The sequence below is a fragment of the Cyprinodon tularosa genome, unplaced genomic scaffold (assembly GCF_016077235.1).
Source record: "Cyprinodon tularosa strain WSP-4 unplaced genomic scaffold, ASM1607723v1 ctg137, whole genome shotgun sequence".
In the NCBI taxonomy this organism is placed as follows: domain Eukaryota; kingdom Metazoa; phylum Chordata; class Actinopteri; order Cyprinodontiformes; family Cyprinodontidae; genus Cyprinodon; species Cyprinodon tularosa.
In genome coordinates this window covers 549,788-566,202 of record NW_024038189.1, presented here as the reverse complement: position 1 = coordinate 566,202, position 16,415 = coordinate 549,788, and the positions used below count along the sequence as shown (strand labels likewise).

The 16,415-nt window shown below is 39.1% G+C and overlaps 1 protein-coding gene across 1 annotated transcript in view; it reads left to right on the top strand.

The window, feature by feature from the left end:
• Positions 1-16,415, top strand: part of LOC119778700 (protein dachsous) — a 48,361-nt gene that overhangs the window by 20,824 nt on the left and 11,122 nt on the right. The window contains exons 18-25 of the mRNA XM_038278048.1: positions 149-277; positions 818-973; positions 5,503-5,683; positions 7,833-7,966; positions 8,438-9,382; positions 10,377-10,502; positions 12,791-13,042; positions 13,513-13,611. Of these exons, the coding sequence (XP_038133976.1) occupies positions 149-277; positions 818-973; positions 5,503-5,683; positions 7,833-7,966; positions 8,438-9,382; positions 10,377-10,502; positions 12,791-13,042; positions 13,513-13,611 (2,022 nt within the window). The remainder of the gene's footprint in view (positions 1-148; positions 278-817; positions 974-5,502; positions 5,684-7,832; positions 7,967-8,437; positions 9,383-10,376; positions 10,503-12,790; positions 13,043-13,512; positions 13,612-16,415) is intronic.

Sequence of the window (16,415 nt, the reverse complement as noted above, 5' to 3'; positions counted from 1 at the left end):
TTCAATATTTTTTTTCCACTCATTACTATGTAATTTACTGCAGTTTACTTTCTTTTGTTCAACTGTTGAAAATATCTGGGGTTATTCTTGAAAACCAAAGGTGGGGCGAATAAAAGTTGTATTATTTAATGATTTTTCTTCTATTCAGGGAGGATTTGTGGGAACCTTGAAAATTCTTCCAGAATCAACCCCCTTCTCCATCAGCCCTGATGGGACGGTCCGAGTGAGAAACCCTGAAGTTCTGGACCGAGAAGTCACCAAAGCATTTGTCTTTCAGGTGAATAGAACTATAGATTATCCCTCAGGATTAGCTCTACTGAGCCACGCCTTTTACTATGTGATGCTTGGTTCTCTCAGATGAGCAAGGATGGATACAAATTATTTGTTTTATTATCCAAGTAACATTTCCACAATTATATACTTGTCAGAACAATATTAAGAACACAAAACATAATAAAATACATAATATTTACATATAATATAGAACGATTACACATTAAAATTCAAATAGGAAAAAGAAAATCTGTCCAACAAAACTTAAGTTGTGAGAAAGATAATGTTATCCGTATTCTTATTTTATGTTTTATTAGCTGAGTTGTTCGTGTGTATGTGTTTCTGGTGGGAGAGAATAAGGGAAAGAGTTGAAAATGTATTAGTAATGTTATATAATTAAATAATTATTAAGAGGTAGAACTAGTCAGAAAAAAAATGGATTTGATGTGTGTTCCAAGCATATGTAGTAGATTATTAAATTCTTTCATAGTGGTATTTGTATATTTTGTCTTGATTTATTTTCTTGTTTTTTTTTATTTGAAAGATTGAAGCAAAGGAGACCGATGCTCCCTACCATAGTGCAACAGCCCAAGTCACCATTAACCTCCTGGATGAAAACGACAACAGCCCAAACTTCACCAGCAGCATGTATGAAGGAAAGGTGTTTGCAAATCAGACGGTGGGGATGCCGGTTGTCCAGGTGAGGCAGTTCACATAAACCTGTGTTTAAATGAAGACATTCAATCTATTCTTCTTTAGTCAGACATCTCATCTTATGTCTAAATCAGAACCACTGAATAACTGATAGATTCCATACAATCAGTTGTTAAATGCAGTTCTCTAAAGCAGAGTTTTCCAAAGGGGGATAAACAAGCCACCAAGGGCCTGATCTTTAAAGATTCCAAATAAGGGGGACAAAAATTAAATAGCTTTTTTTTTTCAGTTCATGCAATAAGTCGGTGGGTTGTGGCTAATCTACAAAGGTGGCTTTTCAAATATTAAGGTGTGCAAACACTTTCTTTCCACTCCATTAAAATTAGCAGATTGTGTGTTCTACTGGCAGTTGAAAGTGATCACTAAAGGAAGATGAGGTTCTAAGCCATGAGGTAATAAATCCCTGTTGTGAGGAGCAGCCTCACACCCCACCCCCAATCCTCATATGTCTCTTTTTTATTTAATGCAATAAGTGGGTAACCTGACTCCGCCAGATGGATTTGCTCCGCATATCCATCTGGAAACCTTCCACTGAAGTAATTTTGGGTAGGGGCGAAAATACTGGTTAGCTGATTGGTTTATGTTGGTGATAGACGGGCCAAATAAACCAATCAGATCAACGAAGCAAATAAAATGCTAATAGAGCAACGACGAAGAGGAGCCAATTGATAGATCAAAATCTTGCCGAAACCAGTCGCGAGAAAAGCAAAAACATCGTTTTCTCTGAGAAAAGCCTCCAGAGCAGTGTTTTGCTCTTCTTTCAGTGAAGAAATACTCTGTAATTCCGATAAAACTTGCTCGATAGCCACGCTGACGCTAGTTTCATCGGCTGAAGCAGCCATGTTCTTTAGACTGAACTGTAGCGCTTCTCGTTGCGTCACACCTCAACCCGCCTCAAAGCCAACGCTGATTAGACGTTCGCTTGGTGAACGGCTCCAAATTTTCTTTAACGGAGAGTCAGACTGATCTGCGAGTGAAACCTTGAAAGCTCGCAAGATCTGGATGGTCTCACGAGGCTAATAAGTGGGCAGGTTGCGGCTAATTTACAAAGATTGCTGTTCAAATTCTAAGACATGTACACCAGTTTGTTTCAACTCCATTAAAATGAGCAGATTGAGTGTTCTACTGCCAATCGAAAGTGATCGCTAAAAGAAAATGAGGTTCTAAGTCATGAGGGAATAAAGCCTTGTTGTGAGGAGTAGCTTTCCGTAGCCTTGCACCCCACCTATTTTAAGGGCTATTATATTTTTTTATTTTAACCAACATAGACACAAAACACCTATCGTTACGTGTACACTTTGGAGTCTCCAACTTCAGGTCCTCGCACGCACCGGATACCCAGATGTCGTATCCGTCAAATATCCCTGCTGCGGCAGCTGCAAACCTTACTATCTTGAGAACAACATAGAGTCCCATACTCTAACGCACAGAATACCCAGATGCCATATCCGTCAACAAGACTTGGTCTCGTCAAATATTCTTGCGATTACAGCTGTAACTTAAATCGTCCTAGACCAACTTTTGATAAAAAGCTTCAGGCTTACCCTTTTTCGTGTAGAATCAGTTCCTCTGGAGTCGTCACCAAGATGCCCAGGGCAGGGTTGGACCAAACTGGCCCCGTCCGGCGAAGGGAGGATGGCTGTCGACAGATTCTTGGCCTTGGTCCCACACGGTCCTGGACAATTGGATCTTGACTCCCAGGTTTTGGCACCAAAATGTCGGGTTCATAAAATGTAGGTTTTTGCAAAAGAAGAACTGAAATACACAATTATGGATACAATTTCTGCAGAAAGGAGAGACAGTTGAACCCCAGACTCAAACACACTGTCTCCCACTGGACCTCCTTCGCAGAGCATTTTATTAACAGAACATGACACATGGTTATAAACAGAGTATTGCTCTGACAGAACAATTGATCAGTTCATGAAGACAGAATACTCCATCAGAATGACAAGGCAGGATGGTCTCCTGACTGAATCATGAGACAGGAGTGGAGCATCCCCTCGCACAAATGTTTCATAAACACACATTAATTTTATAATCAGCATTGAATAAACTTAACAGAGGTTTTAAGCCATGAGGTAATAAAACCCTGTTGTAAGGAGTAGCCCGGCACCCCACCGCCAATCCTCACGTGTCTCTTTTTTATTTAATGCAATAAGTGGGCAGGTTGCAGGTAATTTACAAAAATTGCTATTCAAATTCTAAGACATGCACACCAGTTTGTTTCCACTCCATTAAAATGAGCAGATTGTGTGTTCTACGGCCAATTGAAAGTGATCGCTAAAGGAAAATGAGGTTCTAAGCCATTAGGGAATAAAGCCTTGTTGTGAGGAGTAGCTTTCCTTAGCCTTGCACCCCACCCCTAATCCTCACATGTCTCTTTGCAGGCTCTTTAAATATTTTATATTGTTATAAACATGTTGATTATTTAAATTAGTTTTTGTTGTTGTTGTTTTGGTTTAAGTGTATAAAGATGGTATGTATTGCATTATATAAATTTGTTGTAGGCTGTACTAAAGTTTTTTCTTTATTAATATTATTTTACCATTGATATAAGAATCTCTTTCCACCATCTTGCTTTGTACTATGTCTCTTTTGTGGCCAAAAAGACCAGAGATATATTTGTGTGTTAATTTGTAACTCACTTTCAAAACTTCTAAAAGCGACGCAAAAACTGCAGTTGAGTTTCCAATTTAGAAAATCACTTTCAATTTGGTAGGCTAAATGTTTAAATTAGCATAGCCATTACCAATGAATATGAGCAATTTGGTCATTAGAATATTATCTGAATATTAGTAAAGGCAAACAACCAAAGGTTTACACAAGCGGTTTGCTAATTCATAAATGCAAACCACCTCAGGCACTCAACTCAGCTTTATTTATAAAGCCCCGTGACAGAATGCTCTACATACCAATTAAAGTTTAAATTGTATAAAAAAGTTAAATAGAATAAAACAAAGAAATTAAATTGATTAAAACAAATAAAACCATTAGTTTTTTTAACGTAGATGTAGATTTGTTTATTCAACTAATACACGATTCTAACATTAAATCTACAGTTGAATTCAAAAAGTCACAATAAGATCATTCAGTTTCCCATTAAATAAATAAGAATACATTAAAATGATTATTTAATTTAATTTAAATAATTTTTAAAAATTGAACATAATTTTTTAACTGTATATACACTGCCTGGCCAAAAAAAAAGTTGCGTCCAAAAAAACAGGTCACTCACTCTAATACTTTGTTGCACCGCCTTTAGCTTTGATTACGCCCCGCATTCGCTGTGGCATTGTTTCGATAAGCTTCTGCAATGTCATAAGATTTATTTCCATCCAGGGTTGCATTAATTTTTCACCAAGGTCTTGCAGTGATGATGGTAGAGTCTGACCGCTGCGCAAAGCCCTCTCTAGCACATCCCAAAGATTCTCAATGGGGTTGAGGTCTGGACTCTGTGATGGTCTATCCATGTGTGAAAATGATGTGTCATGCTCCCTGAACCAGTCTTTCAGTGACCCTGATGAATCCTGGCATTGTCATCTTGGAATATGCCTGTGCCATCAGGAAAGAAAAAGTCCATTGTTGGAATAACCTGGTCATTCAGTATATTCAGGTAGTCAGTTGACCTCATTCTTTGAGCACATACTGTTGCTGAACCTAGACCTGACCAACTGCAGCAAACCAGATCATAACACCGCCCCCACAGGCTTGTACAGTAGGCACTAGGCATGGTGGGTGCATCACTTCACCTGCCTCTTTTCTTTCCTTGATTCGCCCATCACTCTGGAACAGGGTAAATCTGGACTCATCAGACCACATGACCTTCTTCCATTGCTCCACAGTCCAATCTTTATACTCCCTAGCAAATTGAAGCCTTTTTTTCCAGTTAGCCTCACTGATCAGTGGTTTTCTTACGGCTACACAGCTGTTCAGTCCCAATCCCTTGAGTTCCCTTCGCGTTGTGCGTGTGGAAATGCTCTAACTTTCAGTATTAAATATAGCCCTGAGTTCTACTGTTGTTTTTCTTCGATTTGATCTCACCACACGTTTAAGTGTGATCCCCACTATCCTTCCAGTTTTTAATAATACGTTGGACAGTTCTTAACCCAATTTTAGTAGTTTCTGCAATCTCTTTAGATGTTTTCTCTGCTTGATGCATGCCAATGATTTGGCCCTTCTCAAACAGACTTACATCTTTTCCATGACCACAGGATGTGTCTTTCGACATGGTTGTTTAGGAAATGAGAAGCAAGTCATTGCAAGATAATCGCCCATGCAGTAATTATCCAATAGGAGGCTCCTACCTATTTGCTTAGTTGAATCCAGGTGGTGACCTTTTTTTTGGCCAGGCAGTGTATAAATATAGCAGGTTTATTTCTAAGTATTTTTAGTTTAGGGGGTCACCAGTTTGTATTGTTATTTTTTGAGTTATAGGCTGAAATGCTTGCGATCTGCTGCTCTGAAGTGTTTCTTTTTTTTAATTTACATATAATATTTTTTATCAACATTAAGGTCAAAGCAGAAGATCCAGATGATGGAATAAATGGGGAGATCCAATATTCCATTGATTTTGGGAACAGCGACGGATATTTTTCCATCAATGGCGGCACTGGGGAGATCACTCTGGCTAAAACCATCCCACTGGAGGACGACAGGCAGTTGCAGTTCCATCTTTTCATCACAGCCAGAGACGGTAGATCACATCAGTTTTAATAGAAAAACCTCAGACACTCCAACCAGGGAGCTAATAACTGTGATTATTATTCAGCATGTGAAGGATTAAAAAATATCCCGCACTGCAGAAACAATCTAGAAATAAGTAAAAATGTCTGAAATTATGTGTATTTACCCTCAAATTGAGTAGATAAATAATACAGGTGCTGGTCATAAAATTAGAATATCATGAAAAAATAGATTGATTTCAGTAATTCCATTTAAAAAGTGAAACTTGTATATTATATTCATACATTACATACAAACTCATATATTTCAGATGTTTATTTTGTTTAATTTTGATGATTACAAATGACAACAAATGAAAATCTCAAATTCATCATATCAGAAAATTAGAATATTACTGAAGACCAATAAAAACAAAGGATTTATAGAAATGTTGGCCAACTGAAAAGTATGAACATGAAAAGTATGAGCATGTACAGCACTCAGTATTTAGTTGGGCCTCCTTTGGCCTGTATTACTGCAGCAATGCGGCGTGGCATGGAGTCGATCAGTCTGTGGCACTGCTCAGGTGTTATGATAGCCCAGGTTGCTCTAATAGTGGCTTTTAGCTCTTCTGAATTGTTGGGTCTGGTGTATTGCATCTTCTTCTTCACAATACCCCATAGATTTTCTATGGGGTTAAGGTCAGGAGAGTTTGCTGGCCAATTAAGAACAGGGATACCATGGTCCTTCAACCAGGTACTGGTAGCTTTGGCACTGTGTGCAGGTGCCAAGTCCTGTTGGAAAATGAAATCTGCATCTCCAAAAAGTTGGTCAGCTGCAGGAAGCATGAAGTGCTCTAAAACTTCCTGGTATGTGGCTGCGTTGACCCTGGACCTCAGAAAACAGAATGGACCAACACCAGCAGATGACATGGCACCCCAAACCATCACTGACTGTGGAAACTTTACACTGGACTTCAAGCAACGTGGATGAAGTGCCTCTCTTCTTTTCCTCCAGACTCTGGGACCTTGATTTCCAAAGGAAATGCAAAATTTACTTTCATCAGAGAACATGACTTTGGACCACTCACCAGCAGTCCAGTCCTGTTTCTCTTTAGCCCAGGCAAGACGCTTCTGACGCTGTCTGTGGTTCAAGAGTGGCTTGACACAAGGAATGCGACAGCAGAAACCCATGTCTTTCATACGTCTGTGTGTGGTGGTTCTTGAAGCACTCACTCCAGCTGCAGTCCACTCTTTGTGAATCTCCCCCACATTTTTGAATGGGTTTTGTTTCACAATCCTCTCCAGGGTGCGGTTATCTCTCTTGCTTGTACACTTTTTTCGACCACATCTTTTCCTTCCCTTCGCCTCTCTATTAATGTGCTTGGACACTGAGCTCTGTGAACAGCCAGCCTCTTTAGCGATGACCTTTTGTGTCTTGCCCTCCTTGTGCAAGGTGTCGATGGTCGTCTTTTGGACAACTGTCAAGTCAGCAGTCTTCCCCATGATTGTGTAGCCTATAGAACTAGACTGAAAGACCATTTAAAGGCTTTTGCAGGTGGTTTGAGTTAATTAGCTGATTAGAGTGTGGCACCAGGGGCCATCAATTTTGAACCTTTTCACAATATTCTAATTTTCTGATATGATGAATTTGAGATTTTCATTTGTTGTCATTTGTAATCATCAAAATTAAACAAAATAAACATCTGAAATATATGAGTTTGTATGTAATGTATGAATATAATATACAAGTTTCACTTTTTAAATGGAATTACTGAAATCAATCTACTTTTTCATGATATTCTAATTTTATGACCAGCACCTGTATGAATAGCCAGATAAGTATTGAGATAAAACTATACAATTATTTTTTCTTTATATTTTCAAAGCAAATTGTTTTGCTCAATTGGCAAAGTGTCTCACTTACCTCCCCAATTCAACAACAAATGCAAATTGCAAATTTATAGAGGTTATAAAATAGTTATTGCAGCCAGTTGTAAATCATTTACCTGCTGTTGCATGACAGAGTTTATTTATGGATCAATTTGCTTCCTGATGACGTTTTTGTTTTTCGTTTTTTTCTTAAATCCATCTTTAAAAGCATGTGTGAGACAAAACACACACATAAAACAAAAAATATCCAAATCATTTTCATTTGTTTGTCTCTCTCTTCTCTACCAGGAGGTAGATTATCTCGTTCCGCCTCAGCAGAAGTGATGGTTACTGCTCCTGGAACCTTAAAGCCTCATTTTTTAGAAAAACTCTACCAAGGCACAGTAGTGGAGGAGCAGGATCCAGGAGTTCACATTCTGAATGTAAGTTCAACATTTCAGAAACAGGTTTTCACACAAATGAAAGAAGAGGTCTTTAGCAAGGCCAGTCGTATTAATCTACAATGTGAGCTTGGTATGCTAGCCTGGAAATCAGCCTGATGTCAAAGGCTGGAGTAACAGAGTCAGATGAAAAAGCTTAAAACCAATCAAATAACGACCATGTGATGCAAAAATATCTGTTATTTTAAAAGAAAAGCCTGTAGTTGTTGAAATTTTAATTACATAAACATTTCCTTCGGAAAAAATAATGGGCATCAATGAAATATTGCTCCATTGAAGCTGCAATTTTGACCGTTATGGTTCTATAAAAAAAAAGTGCTGCTGCATTATGGGTAAGCCTCCCACTTTGATTTTATAATGGAGAGTATTGAGCCTTACCAGTGTGGGGCCACACTAGAGGTCTGTAATGGAAGGCAAAAGCTTTTGATATGTGAAAATTTTTGCTGGTTTCAGGTGCGTTTCCTGGCAATCCCTCCTGAGACTGTGACCCTTGCAGTTACAAAGGAAGGCGACAAGTTCTCCATCTCATCAAGCGGTGAAGTCAAAACCAAAGTGAAGCTGGATTACGATGAAGCTCCACACAACTATTCAGTGGAGATCTCCATCAGTGACGGCACCACCAGTGACACTGCAGTTGTGAAGGTCGAAGTCACTGACATTAACGACAACAACCCTGAATTTGCCTCCAATGTGTCCAAGTCTGTCCCAGAAAATGCAGAGGTTGGATCCAACGTCGCGGAAATCAAAGCCACAGACAAAGACAGCGGCTTCAACAAGGAGATCAGATACTCCCTGAGAGGAGGAGAGGGGAGGTTTTCCATCGACCCTGTTTCTGGGTTGGTAAGCTTGGCCGCTCAGCTTGACAGGGAGACGACGGCGGAGTACGAGCTCCTGGTGGTGGCTGAAGATCAGGGTCGTCCTGCCAGGTCTGCCACCGCCACGCTGCAGGTCCAAGTGACGGACGTCAACGATAACCCACCCAAGTTCTCTGAGCAGGAGTATCAGCTAGAGGTCTTAGAAACAGAGTCGGTGGGAGCGACCCTTCACTCCTTATCAGCTACTGATAAGGACGACGGTGTGAATGGGAGAGTCACCTACAGTATTTCCCAGCAAGACCCTCCGTCCGTGCCTGCAGCCTTTGAGCTGGAGGCTGCCAGCGGGGTCCTAAAACTTGCCCAGCCTCTGAACTACAGCCAGGTCAAACTGTTCACTCTGACGGTTCATGCCTCAGATGGCGGCTCGCCCTCACTGTCTGGAAACAGCTCAGTGGTGGTGAAGGTGAAGGACGTCAACAATAACCCTCCTATGTTCAGTAAGGGAAGCTATGAAGTGGAGGTTTCTGAGAACCTGGCAGGAGGCGCATCCATCCTTACGCTGGAGGTCACTGACGCAGATGAGGTAAGTTACAGAGGCTGCTGTTAGCCTTATCCCAATCTGAAGGCTGATTTATACTCAGAAACCAGGTGGTTGCGTGCCTTTCACAGTGAATGCAAATGTGCCCCCCACCCCTGCCGGTAACACTCTGGTGCACCTCTTCAAAATTGTAGGTGACCGCAGACAGGAGGCCTCTGATTGGTCAAATCTACATCCACTCTACTCTATGCGTATTTCATGTTTGGTACCTTACCAACTTGTTTTGTTTGTCTGACCACCATTGTGGAAAGCGACTGGTGAGAGATGGACCAGCTAGAAGAATGAGGTGCGCGAGAACGCTGGGACCCTTTTTCCACCTGGATCCCCGCTGTTTTTGGCCCTCATGTCCCTCCGTTGTTGCACAAAGTTGCCCCCATATCCTCACCGCCTCAGCCGTATATAGACCCACAGCTAGTTCCAAGCTTTATAGAGCAGCCCAACAAAGCCTTGTTTAGGCTTAGAAAACATGCAAACCGAAAGAACAGGTCCGCACCTTAGAAATGGGGAGTTGTAGAGGTCTTTGTAAGCCTGCACTACCCGATACTGGTCTATGCCTCTGAAAGGTGGGAGTCGTAAGGGGTCCCCTGCATGGTGATGAGGATTGAGATGATAGCAAGGAAGAAAGGAATAGGAAGGAATCAACTCTATCGCTGCTTTGTTGTTGCTGAGTTGATTACTTCCTGCTATTATAATTCTAACATTTTTGGAATGATTATGACCTGAATGACTGAGAATCTTCATCACCATCTGTTGCATGTTAATTAGCTGTGGGATAGGATCTGAGGGGTCAGAGGTTAGAGTCACTTAGGGTTACAGAGGAGTAGCAACAGATGCCATAAAAGTGTTTCATAATGAAGAATTGATTTGCTGGAACTGTTGCTGTTTGTCTCTCAGATTCGCAGAAGGATTTCATTTCTAAGAAGGAAGTATTACTGCTTAGTCGCTGATGGATGATTAACACACATCTCTTCCTGCTCAGGGTGGATTCTCTAATGGCCACTTCGTCTACACCAGCGATATTTTTGACATTAATAAACAAGGGGTTGTCTCACTAAAGATAAACTCAGCGTTGGACAGAGAGACACGGGACAGCTACAGTTTACAGGTGAGGGGGTTTCTTCTGTATAGCATGTGTTTTGGTTTTCCTGTAATGTCTACAATTATTGAAAATAAAACCGCATTTCAGATTTACGTTTATGAATCATGAGCGTTTATCTACTGGGTCTATATAATAATAAAAAACATATTTTAATGTTCAAATACACAGGTCCCAAATCATGAAATCCAATATTTTTTGGCACTTTTTTAAACCTAAACACTGACGTTTCCTCATTCTTTTCACACCTGGTGCCTATGTGCAGCATCGTACCTCCAGTCCTTTTCTTGTTATAAATAAAGTTAAGTAACATTTAAATAAGTTCAAGTTTTTTACATGAAATAAACAATAAAATAAAGGAAAAATTAAAGCAGAATTAAAGCAAGTAAAGATAAAAACAGGTAGTAAAGCAAATAAAACAGTCGGGACCACAAAATTAAACCGATGAAACCTCAGTTAACAGTTTAAAATATAAGTCAAAAGAAATAAAATAACCGAATTAGAACACCTGTTTTTGCAGCCAGTGCATGGAAATCTGCAAAGTCATAATACAGTACAAGACCCCTTTACCTCAGGCATCCAAAATGGAGAATTGATTCTACACTGTTAATTATTAATTCAATTGAATTCAATTCAGTTTATTTATATAGCGCCAAATTCACAACACATGGAGAGGAAAAACTCCCCTTTAACAGGAAGAAACCTCCAGCAGATCCAAGTTTTTAGTCCAGGTTTTTATGTCTTAAAGACATGCCTGTAATTTATGTAATGGGTTAGCTTCATCTGGAGTTATAGACAGATATAGCTGGGTATCATCAGCATAACAGTGAAAATTAATCCCCTGCTTTCTAATAATTCTACCGATTGGGAGCATGTATGTATAAAGTAAAGAGAATTGGTCCTAGCACTGATCCCTCTGGTAGTCCTCAGGTAACCTTTGAGCATGTGGAACATTTGTCATAAATGTGAACAAACTGAAATCGATCAGATAGATACGATTTAAACCAGTCTAGTGCTGTTCCTTTAATTCCAACAAAATATTAAAGTCTTTCTAAAAGAATATTATGGTCAACTGTATCAAATGCAGCACTGAGATCCAACAGGACGAGCACAGATACATGAGGCCATGAGAATATCATTAGTGACTTTCACCAGAGCTGTTTCAGTGCTATGATGAGCTCTAAAGCCAGACTGAAACTCTTCAAAAAGTTCATTATGGTGGAAGTGATCGCAAACTTGTTTGGCAACTACTTTCTCAAGAATTTTAGATAAGAAAGGAAGATTGGATATAGGTCTATAATTGACCAAGTCATCTGGGTCAAGAGACGGTTTCTTAAGCAGAGGTTTAATTACAGCAACCTTAAAAGCTCTAAGCGTTGAGCCATTTTACCAACTATTCATTATACATCTTTCCTTCAGCTGTTCGACATATGGTGTTATTATCGGTGGAAAAAGGACTTTATAGTCATCCAAGTTGGCAGAGAACTACAGGTTAAAAAAAACAAGCTTCACCCTATTTCCCCTCCACCACATGGGAGAGATAATAAAGCATTTGAGGTGCGGATATGCTGTCACTCTGCATTACAGGAAGCAGAAATCCCAGCCCTGGCCTTGTCTGCTCAAAGCACCTTCTCTGTTGGCCATAGATCATTTAGATGCAGCTTTTATTGCCGTATTGTTTTTTTCCAAAGGCATTTTTTCTCTTAGCAACTCTTCCAAACAAACTGTACCTGTTCCTTCTTTTTATTGTCCTGTTGTTAATTGTGAAATCTGACACACTGAGACTTGTAGAGCTAGAGCTCTTGGATTATTATTATTGTATTTTTTTTTTTTTTTTTGTCATTTCTATCAGCGTTGCATGTTTGGACTTCACTTTCTTTCAATCCTCTTTTTTAATTTAATTTAAATATTTTTTCTTACTGTAGAATAGCTAGTAACATTTGTTTGTGTGACGTGTTGAGGGCAGCAGTACCTCGCCCAGTTTGGACTTAGTACAGAGGAGTGTTTATCTCTGGCAGCTGTATATCCATAAAGTTTTTGGCTTTCCTCAACTTTATTAAATAAACAGCTTAAGGACACAAATGTGTAGATAAACAAGTATCCAGTAATACTGATAAACTTTCCACCCGCTGCACACTTACTGTGATAACATGAGCTGTACGTCTCAGAGAATCTCTGCAGTGTTATTCCTTTTTGATTTGTTTTGTTTTTGTTTTACTTTAACAAAATCTTTTTTTCATTTTCAGTATAAATATATTTCCCAGTAAAGTTTAAGGCGTAAATCCTTCCTCTTTCAGGTTGTAGCTGTGGATCAGGCGAGCGGCGGTCTGAGCGCCACAGCTCAGCTCAAAATTACCGTCCTTGACTATAACGACAACAGCCCACAGTTCCCAAGCATCCCTTACCCCTTAGAGTTCCCTGAGGGGGATTATTCAGAAGAGAAACCAGGGGAAATATTCACCATCGTGCCCACAGACGCAGACATCGGTCCGAATGGAGAGGTCACCCTCTCGCTTGCCTCCCACAACCCCCTCTTCAGATTCAGAGAGGTGAGTCTTTGAGGTTTAGTTCATATTTAGAATAGAATAGAATAGAATAGAATAGAATAGAATAGAATAGAATAGAATAGAATAGAAAATCCCTTTGTTGTCCCACAATGGGGAAATTCTGGTGTTTACAGCAGAAAAAAGATTATAGAAAAAATTGTTACACAAATGTGGACCTTAGAAAAATGTCTAACAATAACATTATAGTGAAGAGTTAAAAGATAAACAATAAAATACTGTAAAGTGTTCTAACAATATAAAACTGTGCACCTGGAGAATAAATAACCAATAAACAGCAATGGACATTTTTACAGTAATGGATATTTGAAAATAGCAGCAACATCAGAGATGTAAAAATGACAGCAGCATGGTTATAAAGTTCTCAAATTTCAGCAAAAAGCCAGAGATTTCTCTTAAAATGAATGTTGTTGTTTCCAGGTTTGTGGATCTTGATGAGGTGTCTTGTTTTACAGGATGGGATGCTGTTGGCTGTTGGTTCTTTGGACCGAGAAAGCATTGAAACATATGACCTGGTTCTAAAGGCCTCAGATAAAGGCAGCCCTCAGAAAGAGGTGAGAGATGGCTGCAATTCAGCCTCCATTTAGAGGAAAAGTCCGGTCAGTAAGGAATAATCAATTGATCATTATGCATACCTAAAACGACTAGAAAAAGCTGTTTCGGAGAAACAGCAAAGTGGGAATGCTTTTTTATGCTGAATGAAAAAAGAAAAATTACCTAAAGAAACTACATAAAGGAAAATAAACAGAAAATACCGGAAGAACATATGAAAATGCAATAGGAAGTAATCAGAAACCTTAAACAGCAGAAAACAGTAGAATCATCTGAAGATTTGGTAGGGTAGAATCATTTGGCAGAATAATAGCAGAAACACACTCATCTTAAAAGCAAAATATTTAAAGTTTTTTAAACAGAAGAAAAAGTCCAAAAGTATCTGTTTACCTGGAAGTTGACAGGAGTACAGCATCTGCTTACGAGGTTAGCAGATGCTTTATTACAGTGGAAATGTTAGAGCTACATTATTAAATGTGCACTTAGGTGTATTGTCAACAGGCCTTGGTAGTGTAATTTAAAGAAATTGCTTGAGTTCGGGTCATAGATACGGACCATATGGCACAATGAATCAGTGTGCATAAGGAGGAGGCTTTTATTTTGTAGAGTCCCTATAGTCTTATTTTGAAAGTCTACCATGGATGTGTGTCAAGGGAAGGGTCATGCCCAGCAGTGACATAGAATCCATTTCAATATGTGAAATCACTGGTTTTTCATGTTATGGATAAATAGATGCTGTATTAGAGTGTAAATGGGAGACTTTTATTGTGAAATTTGCTCTGGGTTGTGTTTTTTAAAAGGTCCCTAGAGTCTAATAGAAAACAAGCTGGTGGAGTTTGGGTCATAATGCTGAGCCATTTGCATCAATTAATACACGAGTATAATATAGAGGCTTTTATTTTTTAGGGTCACTGGAGTCTTATTTTGAAAGTCTAGCAGGGTTGTGTGTTGAGAAAAGTGTCAGAACCAGCAGTGATACTGGATGACTTTCCAATCGGTAAATCACTCTTTTCCTCTGTTATTAGGGCAGTAGATGAAGTGGCAATGGGAGGCTTTTATTTTGAAATTTGCTGTTGGGTGTGTTTTGAAAAGCCCCCTAGAGTCTAGTTTTAAAAAGTGTTTGAGTTTGGGTCATAATGTTGAGCCATATGCTGGGAAAAAATATGAGTTTAATGTAGGGGCTTTTATTTTGAAAGTCTACCAGGGTTGTGTGTGAAGGGAAGGGTCATGGCCAGTAGTCATACAGTATCCATTTCCAAATGTTAAATCAGTGTTGTCTCCCTCCATTAGATTAAAATGTGCTGTTTAAAGTGGCAGAGCTAAAATCCCTTTAAAGCCCGGTTACCTTGACAACTCTTAACAAGCCTGTCAGTGACAGAGAGAAAATCGCTGCATTATCATTCCTTTCCTCTTAGGCTTTTTTGAATGGGAAAAACAGCTCAGAAAAAACGAGTGCTGAAGACAAACCGAAAATAGTATCTAAAAAATTCTTTCAGTCTAAGCGACAGCTATCCTTTGTCTCAGACTGGGGTAACTTTCATGGCTGTAGCTCATTCACAACCTTAATGATAAGGAGAAATAGAAAGGTTTGTCACACCTGCTGGTCTCATTAAATAACATGCAGCTCCATGGTAGAGCTGAGCTCTCAAAAGCAAAACTTCCCCTCCGAACAAACGAGTGGTGAGCCAAAACCATAAAAGGTATTTTAAAAATTCTTTCACCGTTGGCATCAGCCATCCTTCGGCTTCGACTGTGCCAACTTTCATGTTTCTACTAAAAACTATTTGGCCACAGTAACGATGTAAAAATTTGTTTTTTATGAGTATGAGGAATTTTCTCAGAATCAACGTTTTCCTATGCCCGAACAAGTCAGCTAAACAGCTAAACCATAAATGATATTGAAAAAATGATTTCAATGTGAGTGCAAGAAGGGTCTGAAGATGTTCTATACCAAGTTTCATGTTTGTACATCAAACAGTTTAGAAATGGGAGCGATACGAAAACATATGTCGTGTTGGATTTTCAGATGTGATTTTTGGAAACTCTCTCATTGAATTTCTATTGGGGAAGTGTGGACTTCTTCGTGGTCTGGGCCAAACTGCAGGAAAACTGTAAATGCCACACAAATGAGGGTTACATTTCCTGAATCCTGAGAAAAATCCCTACGTTTTGATGTAAAATGTATTTCAATTGAGAGAAAAATGAGGGAGTGAGAAGAATTTGTTTGGAAAAATCAGAAAAGCTCAAAAGCTAGAGCACGCACTCTGACAGTTGAAGAATGCCGTCCATAGACTTCCATTATAAATCTGAAAATCTTTACATTTTCTTTTAAAGTTTGAAGCATCACAGAAGCAAAACTGTAAAAGTTAGAAAAAGCCGACTTAAAGAGTAATAGCAGAAAGATACGGAAACATTTTAAAAGTTGAATGGTGTTTCTAGCTGAAAGTATGCTGAAGTAGTTAAAAGTCAAAGATTATGTTTTAACTGAATTTTGCCTAAATGTAAGAATTCTACATGCATTTCAATGGGACAAAAAAAACACAGAAAAAGCTGAATATCGCGAAAATTACAAAAATATCTTTATCAAAAGACATAGCAGGATTCTCCTGAACAAGCTGAACGTTTTGATACCAAGATTGTTGAAATCAGTTGAAAACTGCGGGGCTAGATAGAGTCAGAAAAATAAAAAGAGAAAAACAATAAGTGGGAATGCATAAGCATAGGTGGCAGTAGTGCTCTTTGACAACCATGGATGTCTCTAGTAAAACACATTAAAAAGAAAATTACTCTTAATTAAAAACACTTT